Consider the following 19,226-nt stretch of genomic DNA (forward strand, 5'->3'; position numbering starts at 1 on the left):
TTAATCTAAAGATTGGAATAGCCAAAACCCACACTGTAAGTTACTATTACGCAAAACTTTTCCTTATCATCTCATAAAGGGTCAAGAATAAAGCACATGCATAACTGTTGGATTTTGTGACATCCCTATCTGTACTTGGTCTATTAAGCCAAAATTCAGTGCTTTTAAAATGGTGAAGAGTCCTTGTTCTACAAGATGGGTGACCTTCTTGACATTTCAGCCAAGTTACAGCACTTCTTATGTAACCTTATGTAACATAATGCTTCTGTACCATAGCTATAGGGCAGTATTCAGGGCACTGAACACTGCTGAATATTAATTAATTGCGTGGAATGCTGAATGTTGTCCAGGGTATATGATGATGTTTTATGTGTCTTTTATACTTCTAGTGACACTTTTTTATGCTGCTTTTTTTGTTTTGTTTTTTTTTAGATATTTATGCCGTCAAGGTTTTCTTTTATATTTTAGTTTTTATACTCTTTTACATACATTATTTATACTTTTTATGACACCTAGGATGATCGCACTTTTTTAATTTCATTGTGCCTGTACAATGACACTATTCTATTCTATTCTATTCTATTCTATTCTATTCTATTCTATTCTATTCTGTTCTATCTCACAAAACACACCGGCCAAATTCCCAACAAAAAAGCGTCAAGACAAAAATAATCATTTTATGTGCTTGGAAAGACATAAATTCTTTGTGAGGTATAAGGTTGAAGGTTGCACATGCCAACAGGAAATGCATGTTCTGTTCTATTTGGCTATTTCAAACACTCAAGGCTATTTCAGATTGACTTGTAGTGAAGCTGTGGTGTATTTTTGGCTCGTGAAAGAGAGAGTCCTATAGCGGCTTCTCCCTCAGGATGAGGCATATGCTTTTGCACCAAACACTCCTGTCTGAAATGTAGAAACTGACTGACTGACTCATTCACCCACTCAATTATGCATCCATTCACCAACTAATGCACCCCCACACAGATAAGGCCACCGCCCTTTCCAGTAGTTGAAATCAGACCCCTTCGACAGCTGAACTGAGGCCGAGCAACAGGCGTAACAGGGGAGAGGAATGAGAAGAGATGAAGGGCTGCAGGAAGGATGTAGCCAATAACTGAAGGGGGGGAGGGGGATATAGAGGAAAGGTCTGGAACGTAATCAACTGTACAAAGCCTGTATTTCTATGAACCAATTAAAATTGAATTTGTTATATAAAAACAGGTTTGGTTGAATATATATGATACAGTGTTGAGAAGCAGATTACCAAGACAAGCTGTAATCAGATTACTTTGCTGCTAACCATTCGATACATTGATTTTTGTCTGATTTTTGTAACCCTTCAAACTCAATCTTTTGTTAACATTTCATTGGCAACTCCCCCAAAATACCCCCAAATCTCTCAAACTGGATCCAGTGTAGACTTGAGTTTGGGGCCTGGTTTGTAATATGATTGGTATATTGAAGGGGTGGGGGGGTGGTGAGAGGACAGACAGGGTGAATGGAGACAGAGGGAGGACCTCTGGAGGGGCTGGGGTGTGAGTGGGTGTGGTAAGTCTACAAATAGCTGTCCTTACTGCCTGGCATTACTTCACTTTTCACTTAGTTTCTCTCCCAGTTGCCCAGTGGGACAGTTGGGTCTCAGCACCTCAAGCGGATTCATCAAACCACAAACCAACCGACCAGTCAACCAGCCATGAGCAAGTCCTACTCTGCATCGGCCCAGAGCGCCTCCTCGTACCGCCGCACCTTCGGCTCTGGCGTGGGCTCATCTCCAATGTCCTCCCACTTCTCTTCTGGAAGTGCTGGTGGAGGCCGCAGCTCAAGCCACATGTCCTCCAGGGTCTATGAGGTCAAGAGTAGCAGTATTCCCTCCTTCTCCAGCTACAGGGTCTCTTCCGCTGGTGCCGGAGGAGCCGGGTACAGCTCCTCCTCAGCCATGCGCACCTACGCCGGAGAGAAACTCGACTTCAACCTTGCAGACGCCATGAACCAGGACTTCCTCAACACAAGGACCAATGAGAAAGCCGAGCTCCAGCACCTCAATGACCGTTTTGCAAGCTACATCGAGAAGGTTCGCTTCCTCGAGCAGCAGAATGCGGCCCTGACCGTGGAGATTGAGAAGCTGAGGGGCCGCGAGGGGCCCGGGCGCGTGGCTGAAATGTACGAGGATGAAATGAGGGAGCTGAGGAGACAAATAGAAGCCCTCTCCAACCAGCGTGCCCGGGTTGAGGTGGAGAGAGACAACCTTGCTGATGACCTCCAGAAACTGAAACTCAGGTAGGTTTAGACAGAGCAGAAGGTGGATGGAGAATGAATGAGAACATGAAAAATGAGTGGGAATAAACTGGATCTCTGTAATAGAAGAATTTGAGATAACAAGTGGTTTAGCTGAAAGAATTCCCAGAAAACAGATGCACATTGGCAGGGCAGTCTGGAAAATATCTCTGACACATGGCACTTCTATAATCAGCCGGAACAACCATCAGCATGAGCCTGTGACCCTTTACAGCATCAGCATTTAATTTTAGTTTTTAGATACCCAAAGTGGCATTCATCTGTGACCTGTTAGACTCATTTACAAACTACTGGTGTATCTAATTTTATCAAATGTTTTTTTTAAAGCGTATTGGTAGAATGAAAGAAGAAGTAATGAGGACATGCGGACAGCAGGGGAATGAAAATACGGCCTCCTAGTGCGATCCTGCAGGAAAGAAAACAACAAAAAAAGTCTGAAGAAGAGATGCTTTCTAATTTACTTACAAGTGACATAACATAAGAGAATAAAGATAGAAAGACCTGTATAAAGCTGAGACAGATAGACAGGCAAAAACCCATAAAACAGCTCGACAGGAAGAAGTGGGCAGACGAACACAGACAGATGAACATAGAGTGCTTAGATGTGGGTGTATCTCAGAACAGTCTATTTATAACAACTACGAGGTCTGCTGTATGAATTGAGCGTCTGTCGCTGCAGCAGCAAGCAGAGAGATTATCTGTAAAAACATACTTATACACTCACTCCACACACACATCACTTACTAATGCACAGAACTCCAACCTCATACGAAGTCACTCACTGTTCACTTTTGCTATCAGTCATTCTTAAATTATTGCCCGCGGCACCGACTCAATCTTGCCAAAGCACCAAAGCACCTGCTGCTCCCACTGAGATAAAAAAAAAAGAAAAAAGACAGAAACCTCCTCCATGCCAACAATTACAATATAAACACGCAAACAAAGAATGACCTCAGGACTTTAACTAAATCAAACTCTTTTTTTCCCAGAGCACTTTGCTATCTAATCATTTACATACGATCTAGGAATACAAATTATGCAACAAATGCTATGCTGTATGCAAAAGTGTGCCCTGCAGAAACACTAGGAACACAAGCTTAATATCACACTGGAAAAAAAATCCAAATCTTACCAAGTGTATTTTTCTCATTTCTAGTCAAAATATCTCATCACACTTAAAATAAGACATTATCACCTTAAGAGTAACTTTTCAGTGAGATATAAGAACTTATGTTTGGACAATAGATCTTGAAAATCTTAGTTCAAGAAATCTTACCAAGAAAATTTTTCACTTGTTCTGTTGGCAGATTTTTTTTGCTTGAATTAAGCAAAAAAAAATCTTGAATTAAGCAAAAAAACTTAACCAGTAGAAGAAGTGAAAACTATCTTGGTAAGATTTCTTGAAAAACAAAGATTTTCAAGATCTATTGTTTAAAAATAAGTTCTTATATCTCACTCAAAAGTTACTATTTAAGTAAATATGTCTTATTTTGAGTGTGATGAGATATTTTGACTAGAAATCAGAAAAATACACTGTTTTTTCCAGTGCGTGCACAGAAAAAAGTTGTAAAACATGAAGAAATTTTATACTCTATCGATTATACAAAAAAGTTCAGAAATGTCTATAGTATATGCATAAACAGATGTATTTATCTATATATTTTTGTGTTTCTTTTGTGCATGTTTCAGTTATTCATAGTGCATAGTGGGCTGCTAATTCTGGAGACAGCACCAGCCAAGGACAGACCTTTTTTTTTTTTACCATTACACCTGTGTGACTCTAACAGTGGGACAGCAGCTGCAGCACAGCTTTAGGATTCACTGATGGCATATGTGTGCGTGTGTGTGTGTGTGTGTGTGTGTGTGTGTGAGTGACTATGATGGAATGCACTGTGTCATTGTCTAGTCTGTTCTTTTTTTGTAAATGCAAAAGGGGAGGGCAGAAGGAATGCGAAGTGCTAACTAGCCAATCTGTTTAATAATTGGTCTCTTGGGGGGGAAAGTCTCGCTGGCACATTTGCTTTTCTTGTACTCACTTATTTTTTTTCTCTGCCTCTCTGCAGACTGCAGGAGGAGATTCACCAGAAGGAAGAGGCCGAGAACAACCTGTCTGCCTTCAGAGCTGTATGACTTATTTTTTCTATCAGCTCATATTTCCTCCTTTTCCAACTGTTTTTGCTGCATCTCATAAGCCTTTTTCTCTTGGTTACCATTAAGATTGTGTAGGACTCACAGTATTTTGTGTGTGTGTGTGTTGCTTGTGTTTCTATCCAGGATGTTGACAATGCCACTCTGGCCAGGCTGGACCTGGAGAGACGCATTGAGAGTCTGCAAGAGGAGATTGCTTTCCTCAAGAAGATCCATGAAGAGGTGTGTTTATGTGGTAACAAATTCTGTCTGCCTGCCTGTCTGAAATGGGGGCATCTGTGCACTATGTATGTCAGTAGGGTGGTGTGGCTGTATCATATAACCACGCTATGTAAGGATACACTGCAATATCGAATATATAAGAGCCACCCCAGGAATGCCGCTTTTACAGGGATCAGATATGTCACATGTCAACATTGAAACATGTTCACTGCAAAAATCCAAACCTTACCAAGTGTATTTTTCTCATATCTCGTCAAAATATCTCATCACCCTTAAAATAAGACATAATCACCTAAAGAGTAACTTGTAAATGAGATATAAGAACTTATTTTTAGACAATAGATCTTGAAAATTTTATTTCAAGAAATCTTACCAAGATCATTGTCACTTGTTCCATTGGCAGATTTTTTTTTTTTTTGCTTAATTCAAGATTTTTTTTTTTTTGTTTAATTCAAGATTTTTGTTTTGCTTAATTGACGATTTTTTTTTTTTTTTGCTTAATTCAAGCACAAAAATCTGCCAGTGGAACAAGTGAAAAATATCTTGGTAAGATTTCTTGAAATAAAATTTTCAAGGTCTATTGTCTAAAAATAAGTTCTTATATCTCACTTACAAGTTATTCTTTAGGTGATTATGTCTTATTTTAAGTGTGATGAGATATTTTGACTAGAAATGTGAAAAATACACTTGGTAAGATTTTGATTTTTACAGTGTTTATTGTGTACATTTTAATTTCCTCACTCTTCTGTTTTCTTTTCCTCCTGCTGTAAAATGTTATGGCGTTTTAGTTCTAACACATAAAAAAGTACGGAGGTATTTGACAGACCTAAAGGAGTGACATGGTCAGACATTTGGCCACTTCACTGTAGGTCCCTTCTTGTTATTTTGTCTTCCACGCCTGAACTTTGACCTCTTAGAAATGCTGAACAGCCAATTGGCTAAAGTGAGCATGTCAGCTGCTGTGTTTGCATGTGGGTGGCTGTTAGAAAAGTACAGATAGAGAAAAAGAGTCTGGGCCTGTGAACAGATGCAACGCTATTTTTATGCTTTGAGCAGAAGATCAAGAGACAGCTGGCCTCCTGCTCTTCTGCTTTCATTTAAATCAGTTTTAACAGTGATGTATCAATAAGCCACCGTCTAAAGTTAGACGCTAGGGATCAATTAACCTTCATGCTTTTGACTCAGCCTCATGCTCTTCAACTTCAGGCAAAAAGTTCTCACTTTAACACTCGCAGTAGTCACAAATTTCACTTGTACACACAAGTTCTGGATTAAAAATGAAGATATATTTGTATTCTTTCTGTGAATACCTCTTTTAAAGCTGTGCAACTTGGATTTTCTGAGATTTCCAGCCCAAAGCAAAAAATCACCCCTTTAACTTTTCCATTTACTCTAAGCTTTCAAACCTCAGAGCAAAACCTAACACTTAAAGTTTCTTACTTTTTTGGATAAATTGGCTTCTAATACTTAGTTTGACATTAAAACATACTATGCTTTGTTGAAATTCATCATTTTATTCTTCATTTATGACTTGTTTATGATCATTTCTGGGACAAACTGAATATTTCTTTCATCTTTTCACTGTGCAGGAAATCCGCGAGCTGCAGAGCCAGATGCAGGACACTCAGATCCAGATCCAGATGGACATGTCCAAACCTGACCTGACTGCAGCCCTGAGAGACATCCGTATGCAGTATGAGGCCATTGCCGCCAAGAACATTGCAGAGGCTGAGGACTGGTACAAGTCTAAGGTACATTTACAGCACACACATCCACCACATGTACACACTGTGGAGTTTGCTTCAGTTGTTGCTCTAATAAACCTCACCCTACTCTCCTCAGGTGTCTGATCTCAACCAGGCCGTGAACAAGAACAACGATGCTCTGCGTCAGGCCAAACAGGAAAGCATGGAGTACAGACACCAGATCCAGTCCTACACCTGCGAGATCGACTCACTTAAGGGCACCGTGAGTATCACCGCACCTTCTCCTACAACTCCCATTTTCAGTCATCTTGTAGACCAATCTTTTCTATCTACTTCTTGCTCTGTAGAATGAGTCTCTCCTGCGCCAGATGAGAGATATGGAGGATCGCATGGGCCGTGAAGCCTCCGGTTTCCAGGACACCATTGCACGGTTGGAAGAAGACATCGCTAAGATGAAGGTAATTTTTTTATGCTCTTTAGCTCAAAACACTGTACTCTTGAAAAACAGACCAATCAGACACTGACTAGATCATTCCACACCGACTACAATTTAGAAAAAAGTGCTCATTTACAATCAGTATGAGCCCAGGAAAAGGCCAGACAGCAGTGATTATAGATAAAACCTGTGATGTACTGTATGTGCTAACTGTGTTTTCACAAAAGAAATTGGTTTAATTATTGTTTGATATTAAATTTGAGTAGACCAGTAAAAGTCTTGCGTTCACTAATTTACAGGATGACATGGCCCGCCACCTGAGGGAGTACCAGGACCTCCTTAATGTCAAGATGGCCCTCGACATTGAAATTGCCACCTACCGCAAACTGCTGGAGGGAGAGGAGAGCAGGTGTGTGTTTGTGTTTACTCTTTTCATTTGGATGCAGGTTTAATTAGACATAAAATAAACAATTTTGTAATGTGGCGAGACATTTTTGTAAACACTTTCCCCTCATTACCTACTTGTAATGGTGATCTGTTTCTTTTCCAGGATCACAACCACTATTCCTGTCCAGTCTGCCTATTCCTCCATTGGGTTCAGAGGTAAGAGAAGCACTACCCTTCCCAAAAATCGATTAAAAAATATTTTTATACACTTTAATGAGCAAGGATGAGACACAAAAGACTAAATATAGCCTGTGACTGTATATGGCAGGTGCTATTTTGAATGCATTGCAGAGTACCTGCAGTGACACTGTGTGACCACTGTGTGGGGACATATGACATGTCAAAAATCCTAAAGCCCTTTGGTTCACGAAAGCAATCCTCACTTGATATATAGACAGTCCAAACTTGTAATTAATCACTGCCAGTAGCTCCATTTTAAGGCTGCTTAAACATAATAAGGAGCAGTAATTAAAGATGATATATGAGGTGTAACCAAGATCTATTAGTGCCATTAATTAAATAACTTTAATCACATTTCACATGTATGGTCAGAAATGTGTAGTTCATCTCATCATGTTCAAACCCAACCCTTTAACAGCAGGCTGTCTTTGCCGCTGTGTCTGAATTAAATTGACTTTGTTTTGCGCCAACTAGCTGTGATGTATGAATACCGAAAAAAGCTGTAAAATACATTCCCGCAGAGACCAGCCCTGAGTCCCAGCAGCAGCGCTCATCAGAGATTCACTCCAAGAAGACAGTTCTCATCAAGACCATTGAGACCCGCGATGGAGAGGTTTGAGCACAAGCCCGTACAGTCCACACACACACACACACACACACACACATACATGCAGCACAAAGACACACACAGAAACTCTCACCCTCATAGTATAAAACACTCACACAGTCTGTTTCATTCTGAATCGTATTGATTTGTTATATTCTCATCCAGATGAAGTATTCTGTCAGCCAGGGCGCTAGTGCCCAGTGTGTAAGTCTGGTTCCATTATCCCATCAAAAGTTTTCTCATCTGCACACTACAGGTTGAAGCAAACTACCAGATTTAAAAGGACAGTTCTGTGTTTGCACTGTTTTAGTCTCTGTTTCTGTCAAATATTGCCATTGTTTTTCAATTTCTAATCTACACAAGCTTGAGAGAGCGAATAAAACAAAAAAGCACCTTTACATTGATATTGGAATCACACTGTAATAGAAAATCTGTCCCAAACTGATCCATGAACTCTTGTAGTTTGCATCGAGCCATGCAGCAGCTTCATCACTGTACGCTAGCTCACGGTATGTGAATATACAGCGTTATATCAGCGCCAATAGCCTCCCCACTCCCTGCACAATCCTCACTCCTGATTGTACCTTCACATATAGTGCTGTACAATGACCACTCACTATTGAAAGAAAATAGTTTCTGCACTGTGCCATCCTATGTACACACACTTTATTTTTAACATCAGCTCATAAATTCACAATATATTTTCTCTCCTCCTCAGGTGGTCAGCGAGTCCACACAGCACCAGCAAGACATCATGTAAACAGGAAGCATGGACAGGATATAAAAGAAATATATTAAAGCGATAAATAAAAATGCTTGAGAAAAATACATTTTCCTACCACTACAATAATAATTTATAAGCTGAGCTGACTGTAGAGCCATTTCGAAACAAAGAGAAGCAATCATAAATCTTCCTGTAACCATCATACCATGTGTTTACTTTTTGGCTTCTTTTCAAGCAATCATTTTAGCAGATTTCAATGGAAACAGAAAATTATCTAAGTGAATGCAACCAGTATACAAATGAATACAGTGTAAGAAGCAGTACGCATATACAGTGCACTGCCTTCACCCTGAGTTAAATAAAGGGCATTCCAGGAATTATTCTTTATTCGTTTTCCTTTCCTTTACACCAAAACATCAGAACTCGTCTGTGATTTCTTGTCTGCAAAAGCATAGACCTTTAAGTGAATAAATAAGGCTTTTTTTTTTTGTTGTAGATGTATTTGTCCGTTATTCACAGGGAAGCTTGCAAAGTGCAGGAAAGGTCAATGTACCTAAAACACCTTGGACAGAAACGGTGCACATATTCCATATTTTATTCTGTGCAGCTTTAAATGTATACAGCTAGAGTGAAGAAGAGCGTATACAGTGTTTGCGTCGCTGATATGAGCTGACATGAGGGAAGTGTGATGTTGTTTTTGGTGTGAAAGTTCTCAGAAACATCAGCATCCAATGAATGAGGAACTCAGTCATGTTTGCAGTTTGAGCTCAATAGCATGTGCTGGGTGTTTGTCGTATGTTAAGGTGGCTATGCAATGCAGCTTCTCTGTGCCAAAAACTCTCAAATAAAGACATTTGTTATCAATCAAGAGGTGGTGTATTAAGAATTTTGTATTTCATCTAGTGTGGGAGATTATTATCATTCGTCTGATGGCGTACAAGCCGTTTTCCTGTCGTTTCTTTATTAGCTCGCTGCATTCATCATCTACAGCGAGGGAGTGTGCTTTCCAAAATTGTAATAACTTCACAACCCAAGCGTAATTCTCTTCTGTTAACATTTAATTTACTTTTATAGAGAAAATAGGAGTAGCGGCCCCTGTTAAATTATCAGAAACATGACTGGTGTGGGTGCAGAGGAAAGTGAACAATGGTTTGTTAATGAGCTGGCCCCAGTCATTCTTTGTTTCCTGCAGAAAGCAGATTAGCACAGCAACAAGAATTATAGTATGTGCAGTTTGTGTCTGAAGTCACTGGACTGAAAATGTCAGCGGAGATAAAAAGTGGGGGTGGTGGAGGAAAGAGAAAAAGAAAGATACAGAGACGGCAGACAATAAAGCATGCAAGAAAGAGCGAAACAGAACGGGAGGTACAGGGAGAGAAAACATAACGATGAGGGTACAAATGTAATGAAAAGGTTATTTGGAGACACAGGGGGAAAGGAAACAAAGAGAAAGATTTAGTAAAAAGATAATTGGACAGAATAAAGGAAAAAAAAAGAAAGGGGGGGAAAAAGTCATTTCTCAGCCTTTTCAATAGAGACATGCTGCCAGTCAGAGCTTTCTGTATTTCATCACTGTTTGTGTGGTGCTAACAGCTGTCAACGCCGACAGATTCTCAGGCATTTTGGGTCAATAACAAATGGCAGCTTGTCCATTTCTTTATGAAGAAGGATGCTGTCCTCTCTGACTTTACCTGGTATAGTAAAAAAAAGCAGGCTGCCACTACTCAAGACAAATAAACATGACAGTGTTTGTAGACTGCATTGAAGCTATTAGTGATTCCATAAATTATATACATCCTAGACACATTTTTCTAAACCCTTCATTTATCAGTGTCTGTACCATGTGTATGTTCATTAAGAAAACACTTGGATTTAGTATAATTATAGTAATATGAAAGATGTTTTGTTTTAGAGCCACAAAGATCAGAAAGTAGATGGAGAAGAAGAAGCAAAATAGTTCCTTATGAAATTTATATAACTCAAGTTGACCGTATTCTTGTGTGTTATGTAAGGAGAGATAATTCACGTTTTTCTCTGCTATAACTGTGGAGACATGATTTCTTCCTTTACTGCAAACACAAAGTTTTATCTCATATATATGCATCGGCAAATATATTGTAATATATTTGTTTGTGCGACTATGGAAAAGGATTAGCGCCACTGGAGAAAAAGGGAAACAAAATTAAGGTTCAAATTTTTTTTATTATTATTCTAGGAAAAAAGTCAGAAATCTGAGATAAAAGTCAGTCTTTCATCACTTTTTTCTCAGAATTCTGATTTTTTTTCTAAGAATTCTGCCTTTCATCACTTTTTTTTCTCAGCATAATAATAAAAAAATATATGGACATAATATTTTTTACTTATTTGGTCCAGTGGCCCTTATCCTCCTCCGTAACTTTTAACCTACTGTATGTTTCGTCCTGATTTCTAAAAAACCTTTCCTGAAATGTATCCTCTGGTTTCCACAACTGCGCTGTACTTGGCCTGTAGGTGTAACATCACTTCTTTTATTGATGAGACTCTCAGGTTAATCCATAGCAGAGACTGGATGCTGAAGCAGAATAAATATATAGAAATAAATATTTATGAACAAATATAGGTGAATACACAGAAAACTCTATCACAGTGCCGCATTCTAAGTTCTTCATTATATAAAACTGCAGCTTATTTTATTTTAGTACATTGTAACCTCTGACAGGTTACAATGGGAGCCGGAAATGGAATGGTTTTGATAAGTTTGATAAAAATTTCAGGAAATGAGGAACACATTTCAGAAAATACATCTTATTAACAAAAAAAAAAACAAAAAAAAAAACTAAACTAACTAAATAAAATAATGATAAATAAAAAGTTATTGCATGTGTTATTATTGTAAGTGGTGACAGCTGAAAACAATGAGGCGAACCAGCACCAGATGTTTTTTCCAATGCTTTGTTTCTTTATCACAGTTGAAAACTACAGTTGGAAGTGACGCATCCATAATGAATAAACACACTGCATGTATAAACTGTTGAAAAACGCATGGTGTGTGCATATGTTAATCATAGAAACAACAAGACAATGATATTGTAGAATCACAATGTTTATCATAGTTTAGGTCCATATAAATCCATGCGTCATAATAATAATAATAATAATAATAATAATAATAATAATAATAATAATAATAATAATAATAATAATAATAATAATAATGGTGGCAGGTAAAATTACCAATAAGTGTCGAAAGCATCAAGGCTCAGGATGAGGAAAAAAAACAAAGTAAGTGCATCCACCACCAGCCAAATGAAGCCAATACAGTAGTAACACAATAAAAAACAAGTCTACAGTACAACATTAGAAAATGCTCGACTGGATAAATTACAGAAATAGTCATGGTGTAAACATAAAACCTGAACCAAATATTTGTACATTTCAAAAGTATTTACAGTTCAGTATCTACAATGCAAGTGATTGCCCTACATATATTCAGCAGACATAGGCAATCAAAAAAAAAAAAAAAAAAAAACATTAAAAAACGGACACTTTATTAATAACGGCTGATTTCATCCCCAGATCACAAACAAGACAAGGGTTAAAAATCATTATGTTCTCAGTTATGTTGTTAATGTAAAATTGCACTACAGTAAAACCACAAAAAAGGACCAAAACAGGACTGAGGTGTAAGCGAAACTGAAGTAACACTTGAACAGCTTCTACTGCAAAACATTATTGGGTTAACACTGATCCGATGGAACAGAAGGTGATGTAGTATAAAAACAGGACAAGAGGGAAAAGGTTCAAATGCATTTATGAAGCCCTTTGAGTGAGAGGAGGGGAGGAGAGGAGAGGAGAGGAGGGAAAGGGAGGGGAGGAGAAGAGAGGGGAGGAGAGGAGAGGAGAGGAGAGGAGGGAAAGGGAGGGGAGGAGAAGAGAGGGGAGGAGAGGAGAGGAGGGAAAGGGAGGGGAGGAGAAGAGGGGGGGAGAAGAGAGGGGAGGAGAGGAGAGGAGAGGAGGGAAAGGGAGGGGAGGAGAAGAGAGGGGAGGAGAGGAGAGGAGGGAAAGGGAGGGGAGGAGAAGAGGGGGGGAGAAGAGAGGGGAGGAGAGGAGAGGAGAGGAGGGAAAGGGAGGGGAGGAGAAGAGAGGGGAGGAGAGGAGGGAAAGGGAGGGGAGGAGAAGAGGGGGGGAGAAGAGAGGGGAGGAGAGGAGAGGAGAGGAGGGAAAGGGAGGGGAGGAGAAGAGAGGGGAGGAGAGGAGAGGAGGGAAAGGGAGGGGAGGAGAAGAGGGGGGGAGAAGAGAGGGGAGGAGAGGAGAGGAGAGGAGGGAAAGGGAGGGGAGGAGAAGAGAGGGGAGGAGAGGAGGGAAAGGGAGGGGAGGAGAAGAGGGGGGGAGAAGAGAGGGGAGGAGAGGAGAGGAGAGGAGAGGAGGGAAAGGGAGGAGAGGAGAATCGAGGAGAAACGAGGAGAGGAGAAATGAGGAGAAGAGAAATGAGGAGAATCGAGGAGAGGAGAATCGAGGAGAATCGAGGAGAGGAGAAATGAGGAGAAGAGAAATGAGGAGAGGAGAAACAAGGAAAAATGAGGAGAAACGAGGAGAGGAGAAATGAGGAGAGGAGAAACGAGGAAAAATGAGGAGAAACAAGGAGAGGGGAAACGAGAAGAGGAGAAACAAGGAGAGGAGAAATGAAGAAAAATGAGGAGAAACGAGGAAAAATGAGGAGAAACATGGAGAGGAGAAATGAGAAGAGGAGAAACAAGGAGAGGAGAAATGAGGAGAGGAGAAACGAGGAAAAATGAGGAGAAACAAGGAGAGGGGAAACAAGAAGAGGAGAAACAAGGAGAGGAGAAATGAGGAAAAATGAGGAGAAACGAGGAAAAATGAGGAGAAACATGGAGAGGAGAAATGAGAAGAGGAGAAACAAGGAGAGGAGAAACGAGGAGAGGAGAAACGAGGAAAAATGAGGAGAAACAAGGAGAGGAGAAACGAGGAAAAATGAGGAGAAACATGGAGAGGAGAAATGAGAAGAGGAGAAATGAGGAAAAAAGGAAAAACGAGGAGAAACGAGGAGAAATTAGAAGAATTTCGGAAAAAACTGAACAAATAAAGAGAAACAAATTGAGGAGAGGAGAAATAATGAGAAACAAGCAGAATTTAGGAGAATTTATAAGAGAAGGGGAGAAATGACTTAAGGAGAAATGCCACAGAAGAAATGAAGGGAAATGAGGAGAGGAGAGGAAAACAAGGAGAGGAAATGTGTGTGGATTTGGACCAGCTGACTCTGAGAGCTTTAATGAAGTGAGACTATGCAGTGAGGTCACTGAAAACCACAACCACTCCATCCTCCTGCTGATGTTCCTGCACTTCACCCTCTGGACTGACTTCCTTCCATGACAGTAAATAACAATATACAGCTCATACTGGACATGGTTTGTGCACCCTGGGACCAGCAAACGACACTGGAAATCTAAGGACGACAAAGACACATTGAAAGCACGCTGACACTGAAAACAGATACACTTGATAAAGCTCGTCATGCAGTAATGGGTTAAAGGTGGCGTGGTTGGTCCTCAAGAGTCCAGTCCAGAATATAAGGATCACACAGCTGCTGTATAAAGCACCACTTCTGTATTTTTGCAGTATCTCTTTCAACTGTGGTGACGCTTCACAGTAACATTAATGCTTATGGAAGTGTAATATGGCTACTGTTGGTGTTCATAGTGGGAAACAGCAAAGTGTCTCAGTCCAAAAAAGGGGATTAAATTAGCAATTAGCTTGTACAAAGCAGCTAAACTCCTCTTTGAGTGTGTATGATTGCTTTAAGAAATACACTTTAAGGAGCACAGGTTAACATAAAACACATGCAAATGCAAAACTTTGTAATTAAAAAAAAAAGAAGGTCCAGTGGTAAACATTAGAGGGCGCCATTTTGCAACTGCTTGTGTTCTCACTCTCATTGTGGTTACTCATTTTGCATTTTTAACCTCCAAAACCTCACCCGAACAAAGCCATTCACTTTATAACCGTGTAAATAACCTTCCATACGAACGAGGGTGAAACAAAACGACTGCATGGTTTTGCATGCACAGAACTGAATCCCCCCCCCCCGCCCCTCTCCTTAGCCGGTATTTGGTACAACCCATCATTTGCCACAGGGTATGTGTCCACTCTCACATACAGACGCACTATGTTTAACAATTTCACTGTCACATCCTATTGGTGCCGATCTGACGGACAGATCACAATGAAAAAGGTGACTGTTAGTAACTCAGCTGCGACACATTCGGTAAAAAAAAAGGAATGGAAAAGCACCACAGAAGCACTTATGTCAACAAATAGCAACACAGCTTACAAAATGCTTTCAGTTGAAATGGAAAGTGGGAAGAGGAGAAGAGGGGAAGATGGGGAGAGGTATAGATCCCTTTTTTTTTTTTTTTTTCTCCTGATTAGGTCCAGTAGCTAAAACACTTGGCAAAAGGAGGCCGCCAAGTATGTAATGACATGTAGGATGCAGCCTTGGAAAACAGCTTCACTCTAGACAATGATGCGTAGAGAGGCTTGTGGGCGAAATAATAAAATTCTCAGTAGTGTTTGATCATCTAAAGTAGGAGACGGATGTTTGAGTCCAATTTCTATTCAGTGTTTTGCAGCTGTAGAATACTTGTGCTGTCACTTCACACACAGGAAGAAACAATGAAGAGCCGCCCTTCTGTTTATGGACTTTTTTTTTTTTTTTTTCTTATTTTGTTATAAAGGGATCCTTAAAATAAGCCCCTTCTTCCTCTGATCAGTAAACACCATTCAAGTAAAGAAAGTAGTTACTGTGTTTTCATGAAAGCCGTGTTAAACGTTTGTCTTAAAATTGGTGCAGCCTTCCTCTGAGGAAGTACGTGATCTGATTTTTTTCCCCTTTTTGCGATCATATTAGAAATTACAGCTTACAACTTGAAGCAACCTCGAAAAAACATATCCTTAAAAGTGGCTTTTCAATGAATATCCCTTTCTATTAGGGTAGATCCATTTCCTTCAACGTTCTCCAGATGAGTACAGTCACTGAAGAGATGACTTATGATGTCTGGGATTTGACCACAATGTCTCCAACTGCAATAACTCTTTTTTTTTATTCCTCATCCAATCCAGTGAAGAAGCTAATCTCTTGTACTTGGGAAAAAAAATAAAATAAATAAAACCAGGCCATAAAATCTGACCTACAACAAGTCTTAAAGGAGAAAACCAGTGTCAAACCACCTTCGGGACATATTGAGTTCTAGGCAGTCGATTAGGTTGGCACGGTAAGGTTAGCTTTTCTATCCCGAGCTGTGACAAAGAGGTTTAAAGTGGTTGTGTGTATGTACGAGGATGCATGTGTGTTTATGTATGTGTGTGTGTGTGTGTGTGGTTTTTGCTGTCTCAGATGCGAACTGGGGGTCCGCTGGGGGCGGTGAGGGGCACTTGAGAGCCGCAGTCGTAGTCGAGTTCAGCCATTCGAGAGCGGCTCATCATCCGACTGTGGGAATATGAGCGTCTGTCTGTCTGTCTGTCCCTGAAACTCCGGATGTAGCTCTGGGAAGGAGAAACCAAAAGAAAACCAAGGTGAAGATACAGTAGATACAGCAACATTTATGTTTGTTTCTTTGATTGTTAACACTCTAGCAGCAAAACTATTGGTTGGATTCATACCAAACTGGGTTTAAAGATTAGATGTCATTACATTTTGGGAAAAGTAGGTCAAAGTCAAAATTTTTATTAATTGAAAGTCTTTTTTTTCATTATTTAGTTATAATGGGCAAAATTTCACGCCTGTAGCAGCAAAACTATTGGTTGAATTCATGCCAAGTTTAGTTTATAGACTGCTAGCAACCCAGAATAGATGTGGTTACATTTTGGGAAAAGTAGGTTCATATTTTTTTTTAAATTTTTAAAATCTATTTTTTTTCCCCCACTTACTTACAATGGGTGGAATTTCACATGTCTGTAGCAGCAAAACTGTTGGTCGAATTCATACCAAATTGAGTTTATAGATTGCCAACAACCGTGAATAGATGTGGTTACTTTTGGGAAAAGTAGGTCAAAGTCAAAATTTTTAATGAAATTTTTTATCTTTTTCTTCATCCATTTACTTATAATGGGTGAAATTTCATATGTTTGTCGCATCAAAACTGCTGGTTGAATTCATATCAAATTGGGTTTATAGATTGCCAGTGACTTACAACAGATGTCATTATATTTTGGGGAAAGTAGGTCAAAGTTCAAACTTTTATTAATTTTTTTAAATCTTTTTTTTTTTTTTTTTTTTCCCCCATTTACTTATAATGGGCGAAATTTCACATGTTTGTAGCAGCTGAATTCATACCAAATTGTTTTTATAGATTGTCAGTGACCTAGAATAGATCTCATTACATTTTGGAAAAAGTAGGTTAAATTGAAAAAAATTTCATGAATTTTCAAAATCTTTTCATTTCCCATTTACTTATAACGGGCGAAATTTCACATGGCTGTAGCATCAAAACTATTGGTTGAATTCATACCCAATTAGGTTTATAGATTGCCAGTGACCCAGAATAAATGTGACTACATTTTAGGAAAAGTAGGTCAAAGTTCAAATTTTTTTAGGAATTTTTTAAAATCTTTTTTTTTCTCCCATGTACTTATAATGGGCAAAATTTCACATGTCTGTAGCAGCAAAACTGTTGGTTAAATTCACACCAAATTGGGTTTATAGAGTGCCAGTGACCCAGAATAGATGTGGTTACATTTTAGGAAAAGTGGATCAAAGTTCAAATTTGTTATGCAATTTTTTTAATCTTTTTTTTCCTCCCATTTACTTGTAATGGGCTAAATTTCACATGTCTGTAGCAGCAAAACTACTGGTTGAATTCATACCAAACTGGGCTTATAGATTGACAGTGACCCAGAATAGATGTCATTACATTTTAGGAAAAGTAGGTCAAAGTTCAAATTTTCTATGAATTTTTTTAATCTTTTTTTTTCTCCCATTCACTTGCAATGGGCGAGATTTCACATGTCTATAAAAACATCAATTTTGTTTCTATTTACTTCAAACTTGGCACGTATATAGAGGCAGTTGATATGCGGACATCAGCACATGCGTGGACATGATAACATCAGCTGGATCGATACCAAAGTAAGCTACAATATGTGCGAGGGGCGGGGTTTGTTGTGCCTGGAACCACTTGTTTAATATGAAAAATCATTAAACCTCATGTAGAACTTTTTATGTCATGCTAAATACTGAATAAGTTATTAAATTCAGTTAAATGCTGAATAGGGAAAAAATAATAACACACCACACCTAAATCTTGCAAGACTTTCCATTTCCATTGATATGCATGAAATTCGCTTTAGAAATAAAGTTGAATTGAATTGAATTATATACTGGATATATTTCCTCTATTAATGTGTCCCAATACTTTTGTCCTTATAGCGTACATCCAGAATGTTATAAACAAGATTTAAGAATAAATCCACAAATTGTGAACTACAACATGATGACATAATCATAAAATATATTTAACCTATGATATGTTAACTTATCTCGTAAGAAATGTGGTGTTGATATGATTAAATAATTGTGACTAATGATGTCTTTTTCAGTTCATTTTATGCCACTAATATAAGTTGCAGTCCCATCATCTCTACTGTACCTCATGGGTGTTTGGACTGCTAATATATGTTGTAATGACTCTTCTATCATTCTGGACAATTTCAGTGTGATATTGTGTTCATTTATATTTTTTTCTTTGTATGTCATGTTTACAATTAAAAAATAGAAAAACAGTGGTTATTTTACACACTTACTGAAGATAAACCGCCTTTCATTTCCAGTCAACACTGACACGCATACGCAGAAATACATTTCTGCTTGTAAATTAAAATTCCACAAAGCAGATTTCCTGTAAATGATGTAAACATAAAAAGCCTCTTACTGACACAAACAAAGAAATGCCTGATAATGGCAGCCACCAAAAGAGGTTAAGTGCTTCAAGATGAAGGGGGCGCAACGAGATGTGAAGGAGGAAGGAGAGTTTGTGACATTTATGTTCATTTCAATCATGTGTTTATACAGGTGGATGGATTATTGTGATTATGCAAAATAAATGTGTTCAGCTGAAGTAATTGTGATACAGTAATTATGTGCTCATGAGCCTCAGATTTAACCTGTAACACTTGTCTTTAACCCATACAGACCCAGTGCGGCTTTTGTGTCAATTCCCAATGGAATTTTTCTGTCTATTTAACCATTCTTAAGTGATTTATCACCATTTATTGTGATATTATCCTCTGTATTTTGCGTTTTTTCAGTGAAAATCATGTATTTTCCTATATTTAATTCACCGATGATGTAGATGGTCAAAAAAGCTCAGATTACAGTTTAGGGTTATTACATCAGAAACAGAGAAAACTGAAGAAAAAGTGACTTTATCCCTGTAAAGCCTGAACTATTAAATCATTGACAGAAAATTC

At 38.8% G+C, this 19,226-nt stretch overlaps 2 protein-coding genes across 2 annotated transcripts in view; one reads left to right on the forward strand and one right to left on the reverse strand.

Annotated features, from left to right (window-relative positions):
* Positions 1 to 1,580: 1,580 nt before the first annotated feature.
* On the forward strand, positions 1,581 to 9,635 carry desma (desmin a). The gene is made up of 10 exons (XM_030124390.1): positions 1,581 to 2,277; positions 4,359 to 4,419; positions 4,570 to 4,665; positions 6,255 to 6,416; positions 6,508 to 6,633; positions 6,719 to 6,829; positions 7,107 to 7,216; positions 7,358 to 7,410; positions 7,956 to 8,047; positions 8,760 to 9,635. The coding sequence occupies exons 1-10, from the start codon at positions 1,694 to 1,696 to the stop codon at positions 8,799 to 8,801; spliced, it is 1,437 nt and encodes a 478-aa protein (XP_029980250.1). The 5' UTR covers positions 1,581 to 1,693; the 3' UTR covers positions 8,802 to 9,635.
* Positions 9,636 to 15,165: 5,530 nt separating this feature from the next.
* tmem198aa (transmembrane protein 198aa) overlaps positions 15,166 to 19,226 on the reverse strand; it is a 60,898-nt gene continuing 56,837 nt past the window's right edge. Inside the window, exon 7 of the mRNA XM_030123997.1 lies at positions 15,166 to 16,304. Coding sequence (XP_029979857.1) covers positions 16,152 to 16,304 — 153 coding nt within the window. The 3' untranslated portion in view covers positions 15,166 to 16,151. The remainder of the gene's footprint in view (positions 16,305 to 19,226) is intronic.

This window comes from Sphaeramia orbicularis, chromosome 21, assembly GCF_902148855.1.
Source record: "Sphaeramia orbicularis chromosome 21, fSphaOr1.1, whole genome shotgun sequence".
NCBI classification, from domain to species: domain Eukaryota; kingdom Metazoa; phylum Chordata; class Actinopteri; order Kurtiformes; family Apogonidae; genus Sphaeramia; species Sphaeramia orbicularis.